Below are 17,795 nucleotides of genomic sequence, written 5' to 3'. Positions count from 1 at the left end.
GTGATGGACTGTGTTGTTAACCTGCTGCCTTGATACTCGGATTGGGTTCCACCAGGCCACTCAATTCCTGACCTCATTACAGACTGGATCCAAACATGGACAGAAATGCTGAACTTGAGGTGAGATGAGAGTGACTGCCTTTGACATCAAGGCTGTATTTAACTGAGTGTGGCATGGTGTAGCCCAGCAAAGCACAAATCAATGGGAATCATGGTGTTCTAGGCAGAACCATCTTCAGCTACTTCATCAAGAACATTCCTGCCATCATAAAGTCAGAAGTGTTGATGTTTGCTGATGAATTGTTTGCCTCTCCTAAGATACTGAAGCAGCCCATGTCCATATGCAGCAAGACCATACAGACTAATAAATGACAGGTAATATTCCTAGCATCTGGCATGGTACCAAGCAATAGCAATCTCTCCAATAAGAGAGAATTTAACTTTCACCCCTTGACATTCAATGTTGATAACCATCACTGAATTCCCCCACTCTCAATATCCTGAGGGAATGACCAAAAATTGAACTGGACCAAACATACATATGGTTACAAGAGCAGGTCAGAGACTTGAAATTGAATGGCAAGTAACTCCACATCTTAATCCAAAAAGCCTGTCCATCATTGTGTGCCATCTACAAAAATGCACTGAAGCAACTCACCAAGATTTCTTCTGCAGCACCTTCCAAACCCACAAGCTCTGCCATCTAGAAAGATATGGGTAGCTGATGCAGGCAGACACCACCGCCTATAACTTCGCTTCCAAGCCACATATCATCCTTGTTTGGAATTATATCTGTTCCTGCTTAGTGCCGCTGGGTCAAGATCCTAGAACCCGCTTCCTTACAGTGCCATGGTGTACCGACACCACATGGAGTGCAGCGACTCAAAAAGAAACTTCATCACTACCTTTTCAAGGACAGTTAGGGGTGGCTAATAAATGTTGGCCTGTCAGTGACACCCACATCCTGTGAAAGAATAAATGGTGCTGCATAACATTCACTACCTAACAATGTTCATATATAAGTACAAATAAAAGTTTGGAGCAGGTAGTCACGTCCACAAGAACATCAGAACATAAGAACTAGGAGCAGGAGTAGGTCATATGGCCCCTCGAGCCTGCTCCGCCATTCAATGAGATCATGGCTGATCCTTTGTGGACTCAGCTCCACTTTCCGGCCTGAACACCATAACCCTTAATCCCTTTATTCTTCACTCTATGAAAGCCCATGAAATGAATGGAGTTCTTTTTGGATTGCGGTGACAGTTGTGGCTGTGGGGAACACTGCAGCTAATTTGCAGTCAGCAACCAAATAATCTATTTTAATGTTTGTTCAGGGATAAATATTGAATTGAGCACTCGCAGATCTTAAAATAGTACTTTGCAATCTTTTGTGCCCACCCGAGGGGCAGATGGGCTTGTAGATTTGTAGATTTAATGTTACTGGTCGTGCAGCGCTAAAGATTCAGCCTGGATTATGCTCCAATCTCACGAGTGGAACTTGTGCCCATGCCATTTTAATACAGAGATTACAGTCTTACTGCTGGGATGAGACAGATATGTAATGGTGTCCTTGGGAGGATAGATGCCAAGGTTTTAGTTTTATTGTTGTACTCGTATTTTTTTTCCATTTATTCCCTTTCACTATTGTTGGTTGCAGCAAAAAAGTGGGATGTTCGGTCACTTTTACAATCTCACATTTGTTTGTCTTTGTTAAAAAGGTCATTTGCACTCCAATGAATATGACAGTTTGCGACACAGACGGCTGAAGCAAGCACTTGAATCTTTTGTACCCAAAGACTTGAGAAGCATAATTTCTGTGACCAACCTGGATGGGAGACACATTGGTCCACAGCGGCTGCAAGTGTATGACAAGGTGAGGCCACATTTTTCCCCAATTTCTGTGCTGTGATGACATGGCTCATTATAGTTTCAAAATGCAACCCTACAGAACACTAAAACATGGGGTGCGACATTTAGACCAGCCAGCATTGAATTGAAATGAAAATCCCATATTGTCACAAGTAGGCTTCAAATGAAGTTACTGTGAAAAGCCCCGAGTTGCTATTTGCTGCACTGACTTTGAATGGGTGGCAGCTGGTACATTTTCAAAAAGTTATAATGTGTAAGATTTGCATCGTTTTTTTTTTTTTAAACTCTGCGACAATCTACTTTCACAAGCATGGGTTTTATAAAAATTGAAGCCATTAAAAGATGCCAAAGAGGATTTCAGAATTGGCAAGAGTAAACTTGAGGATTACCTTTCTCTCAGTCTTATAAACAAGTCAAACAAGGGGAAAATTGGCCCATCAAACTCTTTGACTTTTATGACATTGTGGAAGCTGAAGTGGACTGCCCTACATTAGTGTACCTTAACCTCCATTTTGTGAAAATTACACAAGTCTGAAGACAAAAGAATTTCAGGCTGAGGTAAGGAACAGAGTAATGGAAATGGTAAGTGAACAAATATAGTTAAAAAACCAGCTTAAAAGGCCCATTAAAGTTAGGTAAAAGGAACAGTAGAAAGACATTGTCAAATTGTACAACAACAAATACAGGGAACGGAATACAAAAATATAGGAAGGAACCAGATGCATGAGGAGTAGCTGAAACATGGTGACATAAAGAATAGGACTGGAAACTAAATATTGCAAGTTATGATAGGGAAGGAAGAAATAGATGGTGTGACTATTAAATAAAGATATCATCATGGCAATAGAAAAAAGGAACATTACTAACAAAATTAGAAGCAGGATCTGTATAGATTGAAATAAAAGATGTGGTCACGCTAAACCATAAACTACAGCCTACCTACTGGAAAGGAGACTGATGAAATACGTAAGCAAATATATGGCATGAAAAACGACATAAAATAGTAACCCTGTCATTTTTAACTTGCCCCAGATTCCTCCATCCTTCTTACTAGTTTAAAGTCCTATTAACAACCCTATTTGTCCTTTTCTCTAGGAAATTGGCAAGAAGAGGCATTGTGTACAAGACCCCTTTCTTACCCAGCATGTAAAAAGCCCAAGAGGAGAGTTCGATTAAAATTGAGGAGGACATATGTAAAACAAAGACCAAAATAGTGAAGTGAGGGAAAAACAAGCTTATTTTATGGGTATCAGGGTGAAAAGAATGAAAATAAACCAGAAATATTTACTGAAAAAGAAATAGAACAGCAGTGGGAAGCACTTAAACGGTGTTCAATAGAGTAGCAGAAATATATTCCACTAAAGCGAATAAGAACAAACTAGACAGTAGTGACAAACCATGCGAAAACAAATAAAAGGACAAATTTGAAATTAAAGAGAAAGATACACTCTGCTTTGTTGTCGATGCACTTAGTCTATGACAGGCAATATGAAAAGTTTGAGCAAGTCAAATAAACAATTAGAACATAATATATGTGCAGAAGGAGGCTATTCGGCCCATCAAGTCTGCACCAACCCACTTAAGCCCTCACTTCCACCCTATCCTCGTAACCCAATAACCCCTCCTAATCTTTTTGGTCACTAAGGGCAATTTATCATGGCCAATCCACCTAAGCTGCACGTCTTTGGACTGTGGGAGGAAACCAGAGCACCCGGAGGAAACCCACGGGGAGAACGTGCAGACTCTGCACAGACAGTGACCCAGCAGGGAATCGAACCTGGGACCTTGGCACTGTGAAGCCACAGTGCTATCCACTTGTGCTACCGTGCTGCCCTTAGGCAATTAGGAAAGCAAAGAGAAACTGTAGTGTTGCTAAGGGATATAAAAAGAAATAAAGTATTCTACAGCTATACCCCCCTCTAGACACATCTTTTGTTTCCTTACTTGTCTGATTGCCACTCCCTTTGGCCCTGTACCATCTGTTATTTAATCTCTCCCTCCTTCCACTCAAGGATTTTCTCTTTTGTACTTTTTCCACCCTCTCCCATTTCACTTGTTTAAAACCTATTACATTTTTAACTTTTCCCAGTTCTGATGAAAAGTCACCAACCTGAAACCTTAACCGCTTCTCGTTCCATAGACGCTGTTTGACCTGTCAGGCATTTCCAATCTTTTATGTTTTTATTTCAGATTTCCAGCACCAGCATTATTTTGGTTCTGTGGTAGTATGACAAACAATTACTTTCTTGAGTATTTATCAGAGAAAGTAACATGGGAGACATACATTAGAATAAGAAATCATGCAAAATATAAAGACATTGAAGATGGAGGAAATAACTGATAAACTAGTCAAACTTGAGGAATCTAGATGGATTGCACCTGTCCATGTTAAAAGAGGTTAGGGAAGAAATCACAGAGAATATTACACATATATAGAAAAAGGAATAGTGTTAGAGAACTGGTGGGCAGTCAATGTGATTCCTATATATAAAAGAATTAGACCCACGCTCAAGGAACAGATTAGTAGCTGAGACTGAGGGTAAGAAAGATAAATGGCATCCTTCATCAAGGATTTAATAATAATAAAACATCTAAAACATTTTAATGTAATGGAGATTGAAAAGAGAAGGCCACTGTTAAGTTACTGCATAATAGAGTCATGACTAAGGCCAGAACATGTGGAGCCAGAAAACAAATTGAATGGATTGAAGCCCACAAGAAAGAAGTAGAGGTTAAAGAAAGTTATTCCGATGGTTGGAAGTCATTTTTGATAAGGATTAATGCTATGAATGCTATGGTCCACCATTTACATGAACAATTTGGACTCTAATTGGCGGTACAATTTCATAATTTGCAGATGACACCAAATTGGAGAACGCTAATACAGAGGAGTACTGTGATAAAATACAGGAATATATGAATAAATTTGCAGAACGGGTGTGTAATTGACAAAGAAACTTAAGTATATTAAATTGCAAGGTAATACATTTTGATGGAAAGAACAAAATGGTAATTTACTCTTCTACCCTACGTAGACAAGTAGATGGATCAGGGGGGAACAGATGCAAATCTGAAAAAGTAGCAACACAGGTCCATAAGACCATCAATCAAAACATTGTGGGTGGCATGGTAGCACAGTGGTTAGCACTGTTGCTTCACAGCGCCCGGGACCTGGATTCGATTCCCGCTTGGGTCCCTGTCTGTGCAGCGTCTGCTCATTCTCCCTGTGTCTGCGGTGCCTTCCTCCGGGAGCTCCGGTTTCCTCCCACAAGTCCTGGAAGACGTGCTTGTTAGGTGAATTGGAAATTCTGAACTCTCCCTCTGTACTCGAACAGGCGCCGGAGTGTGGCAATGAGGAGATTTTCACAGTAACCTCATTGCAGTGTTAATGTAAGCCTACTTGTGACACTAATAAAGATTATTATTGAGGCTCAGTTCTAGAGGGATTAGTGGTGGCACTGCAGCGGTTCAAGAAGGCAACTCACCACCACCTTCTGAAGGGCAGCTAGGGATGGGCAATAAATGCTGGCCTAACCAGCGACGCCTACCTCCCGTAAATGAATTTTAAAAAAATGATAGAATTGAAAAGTAGAGAAATTATGCCAAGTTTGTACAGAACTTTATTAGACCACACTTGAAGTACTGTAAAACATTATACAAATAATATAGAGGCACTGGAGCACACTGGACAAAGTATAAATATGACCAGAAAAATGATTTTTCATACAGTTGTGTTAAGTTCTGTACATTAGACGGAAACATAGGTCAGTGCACAAACTTGATGAATGATGTAGAAATAGCTAAGGATGAAAGAGACATAGGAATGTTCTTGGACATGAAAGTCAGCATGCACAGTAGTTTTGTCAAAATGTTGAACAACTTGGCTAAACGTTCCAGTTAAATTATACAGTGCTTTGTCATTTTGCACTTTGGTATTATGTCCAGTTCTGCTTGTCAGAAAACAAGGTGTTCAACATTAGAGACAGTACAGATAATCTCACTTTAAAAGATCAAAATTAAGCAGACTGGAGAAACTCTGGCCTGCAAAAAAGATGCCTAATATGTAAACAATTGGAGACTTGAATTATCTTCCACAATTTTTAATCTCCATGCCTTCCAGGGATTCATTTAAGGAAGATTTGTTGCATTTTAATTATATGCAACCATTAACTGCACAGCCTGTGAAAAGTCCCTGGTGGAAGACTATAGAGGGGCACCTCACCAAGTACCATATAGGAGAAAACCAGATAGTTATGGAGATGTCAAATTCATATTATTACTTTCTACTATATTACAAGAGTAAGGTAGTGAAACGTAGTAGAAAAATGTAAATTTAAGACTGATATTGTGAAATGCTTTACACAAGGAGCGATCAACACATGGAATGGACTTGAGGGAGAGCTGTGGAGACATGAAATCTGAAATCATTTAAGAACGAATTAGATGCTACATTTGGTGGTATTTTTGGATGGATGTACTAACATACTCTAAATGGTCTTCCCCAGCCACAGTTATGATTTAATCACATTGTGGCAGAGGTAAAACTGCATACAGAGATTTTTTCAGTTGATTCTCTTTGTGTGTTAATGTCAGATTTTTAAAGAAAGCTGTGTATTGCCAAGTTAGTAATTACTTTAAAATATTTTTTGCCCCAAATGCTTGTGCAACGCTGTCTGATGCTTAGCTATTTAGTGCTGAATTTATCATATACTTGGAGAGAATAAAGCTATTCAGGAGCTGGGTAGATTAAATGCAGGGATGAGAATTTCCACCAAATGGCGGATTTCTGATTTTTCCATTCTGGAATTTCGCCTTTTACATGTTTTTCTGACCCCTGCCACCTCCACTCCGCAGTCCATTTTTTCACTTCCCGTCTCCATTGAATACACGTTTGGTTCTGCTTGTGCCTGATCCTGTTGCTGGTTGGCTGCTTTGGACACTGCCAGAACAAAGGGAAATATTGGCTGTGTGTAGTATGTGCCAGATACCCTAGTCCTTCTGTTCTTGCTTGCTTGTTTGTTGGGCATTAATGGTGGGTTTCGTTGTTGTAGAATCAAAGTATACAGCGGATGCTTTCTTTAGACCTGGGGTGCAAGATAAAGCACCTGCCTCTGCTTTAAGCTCCAGGCCTGAGAAATTGACAGTTTTAAATAATGTATAGATCAAATGGTTGCAATCAGAGCATTCAAAAAGTCTTGGGGGTGGGAAGGGGGGAGGGTCACGGTGGTGCAGTGGCAGTGGTTAGCACTGCTGCCTCATGGACCCGGGTTCGATCCCGTACCGGGGTCACTGTCCGTGAGGAGTTTGCACATTCTCCCCGTGTTTGCATGGGCCCCACCCCCACAACCCGGTAGCATTGTGGATAGCACAATTGCTTCACAACTCCAGGGCCCCAGGTTCAATTCCGGCTTGGGTCACTGTCTGTGCGGAGTCTGCACATCCTCCCCGTGTCTGCGTGAGTTTCCTCCGGGTGCTCTGGTTTCCTCCCACAGTCCAAAGATGTGCAGGTTAGGTGGATTGGCCATGATAAATTGCCCTTAGTGTCCAAAATTGGCATTAGTGTTGGGTGGGGTTACTGGGTTATGGGGTGGAGGTGTTGACCCTGGGCAGGGTGCTCTTTCCAAGAGCCGGTGCAGACTCGATGGGCCGAATGGCCTCCTTCTGCACTGTAAATTCTATGAAAAACCCAAAAAGATGTACAGGGGTGTGCAACACGGTGGCGCAGTGGGTTAGCCCTGCTGCCTCATGGCGCTGAGGTCCCAGGTTCGATCCCGGCTCTGGGTCACTGTCCGTGTGGAGTTTGCACATTCTCTCCGTGTTTGCGTGGGTTTCGCCCCCACAACCCAAAGATGTGCAGGTTAGGTGGATTGGCCACACTAAATTGCCCCTTAATTGGAAAAAGAAATGAATTGGGTACACTAAATTTAAAAAAAAAGACGTACAGGGTGTGGTGAATGAGATTCACACGGTGTTATAAGTTACCAATGTCACTCTGTTCCCATTGTATATACGTACCGATATTGTAAGTGCAGTTGCACTACCTGACCACCAGGGGGAGTAGCTCTGGCAGTACTCGAGAGTTTGTACTGGGCTCCCCCCTTGGCTCCGCCCAGAACTCCTATCCCTGGAGCTGCTGTATAAAGATCCGTGCCACAGAGCCAGCCAGCCAGTTAATCGAAAGTTCAACGGCGAACAGGCTGGCTCTGTTGTAAGTATATTAAAACCGCTATTCTAATCCTACAAGCACATGTCCGTAGAATTGATGGTTCCATCAATTTAATATACTTACGAAGCAGTCGAAGTAAATCATGGAAGTAGCCCACAAGCCCGGACGCCTAGAACTCGACCCGCAGGATGCAGAGGCTAAAGAAATTTTCTCCCACTGGCTGAGATGTTTTAAGGCCTACCTGGCAGAAGCCAGCACCACTGGAACAACGGAGGAACAAAAGCTCAGCCTACTGCATGCGAGGGTAAGCCACAGAATCTCCACGCAGCTAAATCCGGCCGGTTCTTACACCGCAGCGCTGGCGATATTGGACATAATGTACGTTAGGCCCATCAACGAGGTTTATGCACGCCACGTGTTTACGACTCGCCGTCAGCGGCCGACAGAAACACTAGCTGAATTTGTACGGGAACTTAATCTTTCCAATGACTGTAACTACCAGGCCGTTACCGCGGCCGAACATAGGGAGCTTGCTGTGCTGAGCCAGCCAGCCAGTTAATCGAAAGTTCAACGGCGAACAGGCTGGCTCTGTTGTAAGTATATTAAAACCGCTATTCTAATCCTACAAGCACGTGTCCGTAGAATTGATGGTTCCATCAAAGGGTAGGTGAATTGGCCATATCTTTTTATTAAAACAGTGAGAAATATATACAAGGCCAAACGGTACAAACACTAATTTTGTGTTGGAGAATCAGGGTACCCTCCCCTCAGTACCAATGAATGGGGAGGGGGAGTAGGATACTCTGATTATTAAAACCGTTCACAACACATAGCTACAAAAATCAAATGGTACAGGCACTAACCTTTGTGCTGAAGAGACCAGATACCCTCACCTCTGTACCAACAGAAGGGAAAGGAAGGGAGTGGTGGGGAGAGACGGGAAAGGAGGGTGTGGAGAAGGGAGGGAGTTGGGGTGTTGGTGGAGGGTGGCCCAATAGGACACTGCCTGAACTATCTACGGAGGCAGAAAAACAAAAGAACCTTCAATTAAGATATGCCAGGTTCCAGGTCCCCCAGAGGGGGTGAGGGGCGTCATAGTGTCAGGCACGGGTGAGCCCTGCTCTCCACTGCAGAGAGCCTCATGTGCACCCTGCGTTCCCGACACTGGGCGGCTGACAGCCTTCGGGCAGTCGTCCTCCGGGCCCAAATCCTCCACAACACTGAGTGCGGCGGGCGACACAGGCCCACCAACCAATCCAGGGCTTGCCTTGATCCCGCCACACTGATCATTGACAGGCAGGATCTCCTCAGGCTCCTCCCGGGCCAGTGGGAGGTGGTGGTGCAGATGCCTACTCTGCCCCTGCCACCTGGTCACTCCGGAAACAGAGATGGTGGCAGAGGTGCCCGAAGGTAGCGGTTGGGACAGAGGGTATTCCAAACTAAATCCTGCTAAGAACCTCCGAAGCAGGGGGTTGTCGCTGACTCCTTCCCCTGAGAAATTGAACAAGTCCAGGGTGCTTAATTGCACTAAGTGGAATGGGCCCTCTCGGGTCCCGTCCGACCCCGAAGCACCCCGCCTGCGGGACTGCGGCAGCTGCTGTGATTTCCTCACTGTCCCCCAGCCACTTTTCTTTCGGGGACTGGGCGTGACAACTATGGAAAATAACCTGGAGTGATGCCTTTTGCGGGAGAGAGGGTCACATACCAGGAGACCTCAAGTTAAATTGCCCCTTAATTGGAAAAAAGAATTGGGTACTCTACATTTAAAAAAAAAAGTCTCAGGGGTAAAATACTGCGATTGCAATGATGCATCATATTAATCAGGCATGAAAATGAACCGGTGGAGCTAGGCTGTGGGGCATCACAATCCACCAGGGTCCTGCCTTCACAGGTTCGCATCTACCTTTTAGCAGTAGGTAAACAAGTCAGTGATTATGATTGGCAGATTCAACCGTCCTGAGACTATGAGCATAAAGCACTAGCATATCAACTGTAGCATGTTCATCTCTAGGATTAGCATTGTACAAATAGGCAGTTAAAAATTCGGGTCCTCTTGGGGCTTTTTAGGCCAGATGTGTTCAGTTATGTGTTGCCGTTGCCACCTAAACCAATTGAATTTTGGTGTGCTACAATCCCCGAGTGTGGAATCATTCAATCCCGAGTGTGGAATCATTGCCCCGCACCACCACATTGCCCCTCCGCGACGAATGGAGGAGCACAAAATACTCCCCACTGTTGATTCTGTTCAGAGGCTCCAAGGGTTGGGGTGTTCAGTTACTGAGCAGGTAGCAGTTTGTACCGTTAGCTATTCAATATTCCACTTTTTAAGTCTGAAACAAGTTTCTGGTTTTAATTACCAGATTGTGCAGTGACACTCTTTTTTAATTGATTGAAGTTCTGGTTATGAGGATCCATGTGTGGAGAATTCAAACTTGTCGATCCATTGTGCACGGCCCGCCCTCATCTATGCCCCGTCCTGAACTGAAGTGAGTGAATTTGAATAAAGGGTTTCAGCCCACCCTGGCCACACAATTGCTGAACTGGAAATGAGCCCCAGCAATGACCATGTTCCATATGGACTCCGAGCCATGAGTTGGCCTGATGGAAGCACAACCTGCTTTCAGTACCTTCAATATCACTGATAGTTTGGCTGGATTCGTCCCCTGTACTGGAAGATCAACAAGATCAGGTGACTAAGATTCAGCCCAACTACTTACATCTTGTACTTTTACTGGTTCATCAGATGATGTGCAAAAGTTTGTCCAAAAATGCCAGTTTACAGCAGTTAATAAGTGAACAAATTTATAATTAGATCATGTGCAATTGCAGTAGGAATTAAATAGTTACTACTCGTATTTGGAGCTTGTGTGGAATGTGGTCTGATATAGATATTTCCAATGATTTTTCTGATTTCTGTTTTGACCTGAAATGTTCGCACAACACATTGTCCTATGCACTATAATGGGTGCATCTGTTGAAATACTGAGATCATGGTACATGTAATTTAGTACTAAAATCTATTCTGAAATTAGATGACATTGTACAAACAATTAACATTAGATTAAGTGTCAGACCCTGTCTATATGTAAATATCACCATTGATTTTGTGTTCAAATATCCATGTTACATCGATCTTAGCCACATGGGGGTGCTCAATTGTCAGATTTTACTCAATATTTCTGTTTGAGGGAAATTATTCTACTTCCTTGTCTGTGCACACAGCACTTGGCCCATTTGTGTCACGCACAAGACAATCCGAATAATATGCAATTAGATCCTATGATTTCATTGTTTCACTAAAACTAATGGTGTTGTTTAATTTGTTTTGAATAGCAGTATAAGCTATAATTTAAGAGTGTTTTTCAGATCAAATCTTCCCTGGTATTCATTATTTATAAATTACAGCAAATTAATTAGTCATTTGCATAAAAACTACATGCTGGACTTTGTCAAAGGATGAGTGGAGGCCAGTACTGTAAGAAGTTGTACTTTGCCCATATTCATAAGCCACAATTATATTTGTGCATTTAGGGAATACTTTGTTATGTTGCATGTCTCAAGTGATTGTCCAAATAGACAGTCTATCAGCAACAACATCAAAGATTTAATTTCCCAAATGTCTTGGCTTATATGCAACTCATACAATTTCTTCTGAGTAGATGCTCCATTGTCTGAGAGATAAGATTTTAAATTGCTCTGCCAAACTCACTTTTCACCTGAGCTTGAAGGGTCATTGACAGTTATTTTTCTTCAGTGGTCCTTTTTGATATGCCAGCTTTCCCTGCAAAGTAAATCTTTATCTATGTCTCGATGTTCACTTTTTTACAAATCTCTAGACATGTTTCATCCTGGAATACCTTTCAAGTACTGCTGGTAACCTGGGTATTGAGGAATTCCCTTTAATTCATGTAGCCATTTTTAGCATTCTTCAGTTGACGCAATGTTTTGTTCGGGTGGTGGTGGTTTGCTGGGGCCAAGGACAGCGTCACCAAATTGTACAACGTACAATGACTTTGCAAAATAAAGAAAAAAAATTCTCTTTGCAACCAACCACTATGTTTTTGAAGTGGATTTTTTACTATATATGTGGGTGAACCCAGTCTGCGCATAATGTAATCTCTCAGTGAATGAATGGTTAAAGGACAAATGTTGACTAGGTCACTTTCCTGACTAACTTCCAGCTCCTTATCAAATGACACCATGGGATCATTTACCTTCAGCTGAACAGACAGATAGGACACCGGGTAAACATCTGAGCCAAAAACTACATACCCCTCAATACTACCAAATGTTAGCCTATGTTATATGCTGAATTTTGAGGTTCAGAACCAGCACCTTAAATTGGGGTGCTGACAACTGAATCAAGTTGGCTTTGAACTGGAAACACTAATTTTGATAAAATGCTTCTGTCACTTGAGCTTGTATGTTTTGGAATAACTTTTGTATTTTCTTACTATTGATTTCCTTTCTTAGGTACTAGTGGACACACCATGTTCAAATGACCGAAGTTGGCTCTTCTCCCCTGATGTCCTTCAGGCTAGCATGAGGATTACACAGAGGCCTAATCTACCAGTTTTGCAGAGGCAATTACTCAGGTACAAGAGAAAGCCCTTAAGCCCATCTGTTTGTGTTTTACATTTTAAGTGGAATAATTGTCCAATACTTGAGTGAGCAAGTGGTCAATCTATTGGAACAGACTCCCCAGAGAGCTAGGGGAAGCAGCAGGTATTGATTCATGTTGGTATATAACATATGCCTAATTTGAATGTTTGTGGTAAATATAGCAGGCTTGGGGGGGAGGGGGGGGGGGAAATAATTGACTTTGGACACAAGGTTCCCAAAACCCTTCCTCCGCTGTGGGTTTGCTTCGGTTGTTTTCAGTTTCTGTTGTCGACTAATTGGTGGAGATTGAATGCTATAATTATTTAATATCTCCTTTATCGTTGCAATATGTGACCACCAGGGTGAAGAAGGCAAACTAGATGGACCCGGTCTTTTTTCATCTAATCATTCCTATGGTAGACCATTAGCCAATCTTAACCTTAAAGTTTCACTCCAATTCTGTCCAGACTATTGTCTTTCATTTTGTTTTCAGAAGGTGATGCAGTACCAATTCCCACAATAGGCAGCTTATTACTTTGATAGTAGCCTTTATTTAATTTCCAGGAACATTATTACAGGTTGAGTATCCCTTATTCGAAATGCTCGGGACCAAAAGTGTCTCAGATTCTGGAATTTTTCAAATTTTTAAAGACCCTCGGACGTTGATTGGAGTTGCCAGTCGATGCTGTGTCTGATGGGGGTGCGTGTCTTTCCTCCTGGCAGGGAATCAGTACCGGGTTCAACTCTTGCGGTGCAACAAACCTGTGCCATCAATCGGAAGGATACACACGCACGTGTGTTCGGCCAAAAGGATTCGGGACACAGTGCAGGAACAGCAGACACGGAAAAAGTGCAGATTTCAGAGCGTTTCGAATTTTGAATATGAGCCTGTACTAAATAATGTAGCCAAATATATTTCTCTTTTGTTTTGTTCTATATTGATTTAAGTTCTCAGAATTGTGTGAGTTCAAGTTAAGCATTTCTACCAAAATGGTTGATATTCATAGCACATTCCATTTGAAAGTCATTTCATTGATTCTTGCATAAGCTCTAATTATACTGCTGTTTTAATTCTCGCATGTTCTTTCTGTTGGGCAGAAGGGAATATTATTCCAAAAATACTTCTGTCATCAGCGTAGTATAATTTCATTATTCTCCTTTGCACTTTTTGTACTTTTTACCTTTACTTTTTCTATAGTATATGAATATACTAAAATGGCTGGAAAAGATCCTGCATAGTTGTGGTATTTTACTGATCATGATATCACCACTTCCTACTCTCCTAAAACTATATAGTCTCCAGGGAGAGACGGATTTTTATTATTATTTTAATTGCATAGCTACCTTGTTCTAATTCAGTTACTGATCACAGGATACTTGCAATATGGAGTTTATATTGTGTAATTAGAGTAAGATGAAATAAGAAAAGAACTGCACAGCATTAGCTAAAGCAAATGTGCTTGTGAAAAGTGACTTTTGCAGGATCTTTAAGTAACGAACAATAGCAATGAGTCTGGACCTTTCAAAATAAATAACAGGGAAGCTAACTACTCTAAGTGGAAATCCGACAACTTCCAGTGACTGCATTTGTGTGGTTAAAGGTGAAAGTCAGGAAGTTGCTGTCCCCAATGCTCCTTTGCAAGCTATGCAATTATGGTATCCTTCCAATAACATTGAAATACATGGAATGGAGCGAGGTTGCTATACTTGCCTCACAGAAATGAACTAAATTAATTGAAAACTATTGGGATTTGTCCCTTCCAGTGAAACTACTCTTTTAACAGCCTAAGTGTTAATTGCTGACAAACTACTCACTAAGAATTAACTTTTACACATGTTGAACTTTCGTTGTGGATTTTGAAACAATTTTGGTTTTTTTCTTCTTTATCTGTCTCTCTCTCTCGCTTCAATCTTTCCTTGCCTTTTTATTCACGCTCCATCTGCTTTGACATGGAATTCAACATGCTATTTAACACTTTGTGGTTCAGACTCTGCAATACTCAATGATGGTTCTTCATTCTGATTGGTTAAATTGCTTGCCCTGTTCACACCGGTCTCAAATGCTCTGTAGAGGATGCTGTGCTTTTTAAGTCTTTAATTTGTAGCAAGTGCAAAAACAAGCTCACGTGTAGTGAGAATGATCACCACTAAAAGAAAATTACAGCCCATTGTGTCTTTAATGAAGCGAAAGCCTCTGATAATTTCGAAAGAGATTTTATTTGGTTTTATAGCAGAATTTTACAGCAGGTATCTGCAGCTACATTTTTGTACACCTTTTCAATATAGACATGACCTAAATGCTTTGGCTCCGATGACAGGATATTTTGCCGTGATTCTGCGGGAATCAGCCGGCCGGCGTGAGTTGGCGCATGCGCGGGAGCGCCAGCGTGTGGGGGGGTTCATCTCCGTGTCGGCCATGGCGGAGGACCACAGTGGCCGACACGGAAGAATAGAGTGCCCCCATGGCATAGGCCCGCCTGTGGATCGGTGGGCCCCGATCGCGGGCCAGGCCACCTTGGGACCCTCCCCCCCCCCCCCCCCCCCCCCCCCCTCGGGGCCAGATCCTGCCGCGCCCCCCCCGAGGACCCCGGAGGTCCCGCCGGTAAGTGCTTACTCTAATTTACGCCGGCGGGATCGGCTGAAAACGGGTGGCCACTCGGCCCATCGCGGGCCAGGGGCCAGAGAATCGCCGGGGGCCACTGCTGGCGGCCGCTGACCGGCGCGGCGCGATTCCCGCACCCACCAAATCTCCGGCGCCGGTGTGTACAATATACACTGAGTGTATTTGGGTTCTATATTGAGAGTTTAGTGACTGAGGGATATTAAGGGTTCATTTTTATCTAAAGTCTAGTGTTTTATTTAGTTAATTAACTTGAAAGTTGCTGTTTGTTTAGAAGAAGGTGAATGTTCAATCAGCTATAACCTACTTGCAGCTGGAGCTTGTTAATTAGTTAATTGGATTAGGCCAGGTTTCAGAAGCGAGAGTCGCGGTATAAAGGTGAGCCAGCACTGTGCTGAATTTGGGTGCATTTGAGTGCTATAGTGAGAGCTTGGTGACTGAGGGAGTGCTGGATTTGGGTGCATTTGAATGCTATAGTGAGAGCTTGGTGACTGAGGGAGTGCTGGATTTAGGTGCTTTGGTGACAGTTTGGTGACTGAGGGAGTTCTGAATTTGGGTGCATTTGAATGCTATAGTGAGAGTTTGGTGACTGAGGGAGTTCGGTGAGCAGGGAGCAAGGCGCTCCTTTCATTTAATTTCCTCAAAAAGTGAGAAGGGAGCCAAGAGTTTACAGAGAATGCGGCTGACTGGGAGCACAGTCGAATGGCGGAGTTCTAGTTGGTCCACAGGGCAGCTACATTCTGTAAGGTAAGAGGGGATGGAGGCTAGGGCAGGTGCATGCTCCTCCTGTAGGAAGTGGGTGGTGAGGGATACCACCAGTGTCCCCGCTGACTATACCTTCACCCAAGTGCACCCAACTCTAGCTCCTCAGAGAACTGGAACTGGGGGTGGGAACTAGAACATTACAGCGCAGTACAGGCCCTTCGGACCTCGATGTTGCGCCGAACTGTGAAACCCCTCTAAAGCCCATCTACACTATTCCCTTATCGTCTATATGTCCATCCAATGACCATTTGAATGCGTTTAGTGTTGGCGAGTCCACTACTATTGAAGGCAGGGCATTCCATGCCCTTACTACTCTCTGAGTAAAGAACCTACCTCTGACATCTGTCCTATATCTATGTCCCCTCGTGCTAGACATTACCATCCGAGGAAAAAGGCTCTCACTGTCAACCCTATCTAATCCTCTGATCATCTTGTATGCCTCAATTAAGTCACCTCTTAACCTTCTCTCTAATGAAAACAGCCTCAAGTCCCTCAGTCTTTCCTCATAAGATCTTCCCTCCATACCAGGCAACATCCTGGTAAATCTCCTCTGCACCCTTTCCAATGCTTCCACATCCTTCCTATAATGTGGCGACCAGAACTGCACGCAATACTCCAAATGCGGCGGCACCAGAGTTTTGTACAACTGCAACATGACCTCATAGCTCCGAAACTCAATTCCTCTACCAATAAAAGCTAACACACCGTACGTTTTCTTAACAACCTTCTCAACCTGGGTGGCAACTTTCAGGGATCTATGGACATGGACACCGAGATCTCTCTGCTCATCCACACTACCAAGAATCTTACCATTAGCCCAGTACTCTGTTTTCCTGTTATTCCTTCCAAAATGAATCACCTCACACTTTTCTGCATTAAACTCCATTTGCCATCTGTCAGCCCAGCTCTGCAGCTTATCTATGTCCCTCTGTAACTTGTAACATCCTTCTGTACTGTCGACACTCCACCGACTTTATTGTAATCTGCAGATTTACTCACCCATCCTTCTTTGCCCTCCTCCAGGTCATTTATAAAAATGACAAACCGCAGCGGCTCCAAAACAGATCCTTGTGGTACAGCACTAGTACTGGACACCAGTCTGAACATTTCCCATCAACCACCACCCTTTGTCGTCTTCCAGCTAGCCAATTTCTGATCCAAACTGCTAAATCACCCTGAATCCCATGCCTCCGTATTTTCTGCAATAGCCGACCGTGGGGAACCTTATCAAACGCTTTACTGAAATATACACCACATCAACTGCTTTACCCTCATTCACCTGTTTGGTCACCTTCTCAAATAACTCAATAAGGTTTGTGAGGCACGACCTACCCTTCACAAAACCATGTTGACTATCTCTAATCAAATTATTCATTTCCAGATGATTATACATCCTATCTCTTATAAACCTTTCCAAGACTTTGCCCACAACAGAAGTAAGGCTCACTGGTCTATAGTTACCGGGTTTGTCTCTACTCCCCTTCTTGAACAAGGGGACAACATTTGCTATCCTCCAGTCTTCTGGCACTATTCCTGAAGACAAAGAAGACTTAAAGATCAAAGGCTCAGCAAACTCCTCCCTAGCTTCCCAGAGAATCCTAGGATAAATCCCATCCAGCCCAGGGACTTATCTATTTTAACACATTCCAGAATTGCTAACACCTCCTCCTTCTGTATCGCCCTTCTAGTCTAGTAGCCTGTATCTCAATATTCTATTCAACAACATTGTCTTTTTGGAGCTGGATCATCCGGGAGGCAGAGGGGGTAATAGAGA

At 43.0% G+C, this 17,795-nt stretch overlaps 1 protein-coding gene across 5 annotated transcripts in view; it reads left to right on the top strand.

Moving 5' to 3' along the window:
• nsun3 (NOP2/Sun RNA methyltransferase 3) overlaps positions 1 to 17,795 on the top strand; it is a 51,594-nt gene that overhangs the window by 18,025 nt on the left and 15,774 nt on the right. For 2 of the 5 annotated variants that reach the window (XM_038802179.1, XM_038802181.1), the window contains exons 4-5: positions 1,718 to 1,872; positions 12,508 to 12,629. In XM_038802179.1, coding sequence (XP_038658107.1) covers positions 1,718 to 1,872; positions 12,508 to 12,629 — 277 coding nt within the window. Of the gene's footprint in view, positions 1 to 1,717; positions 1,873 to 2,963; positions 3,308 to 6,234; positions 6,454 to 12,507; positions 12,630 to 13,359; positions 13,726 to 17,795 lie in introns of those variants that run through there. The other 3 variants (XM_038802180.1, XM_038802183.1, XM_038802182.1) reach the window with 3 other exon arrangements.

This window comes from Scyliorhinus canicula, chromosome 7 (genome assembly GCF_902713615.1).
Source record: "Scyliorhinus canicula chromosome 7, sScyCan1.1, whole genome shotgun sequence".
NCBI classification, from domain to species: domain Eukaryota; kingdom Metazoa; phylum Chordata; class Chondrichthyes; order Carcharhiniformes; family Scyliorhinidae; genus Scyliorhinus; species Scyliorhinus canicula.
Note: the sequence above shows the minus strand (reverse complement) of the source record. Positions and strands in the feature narration are given on the sequence as shown.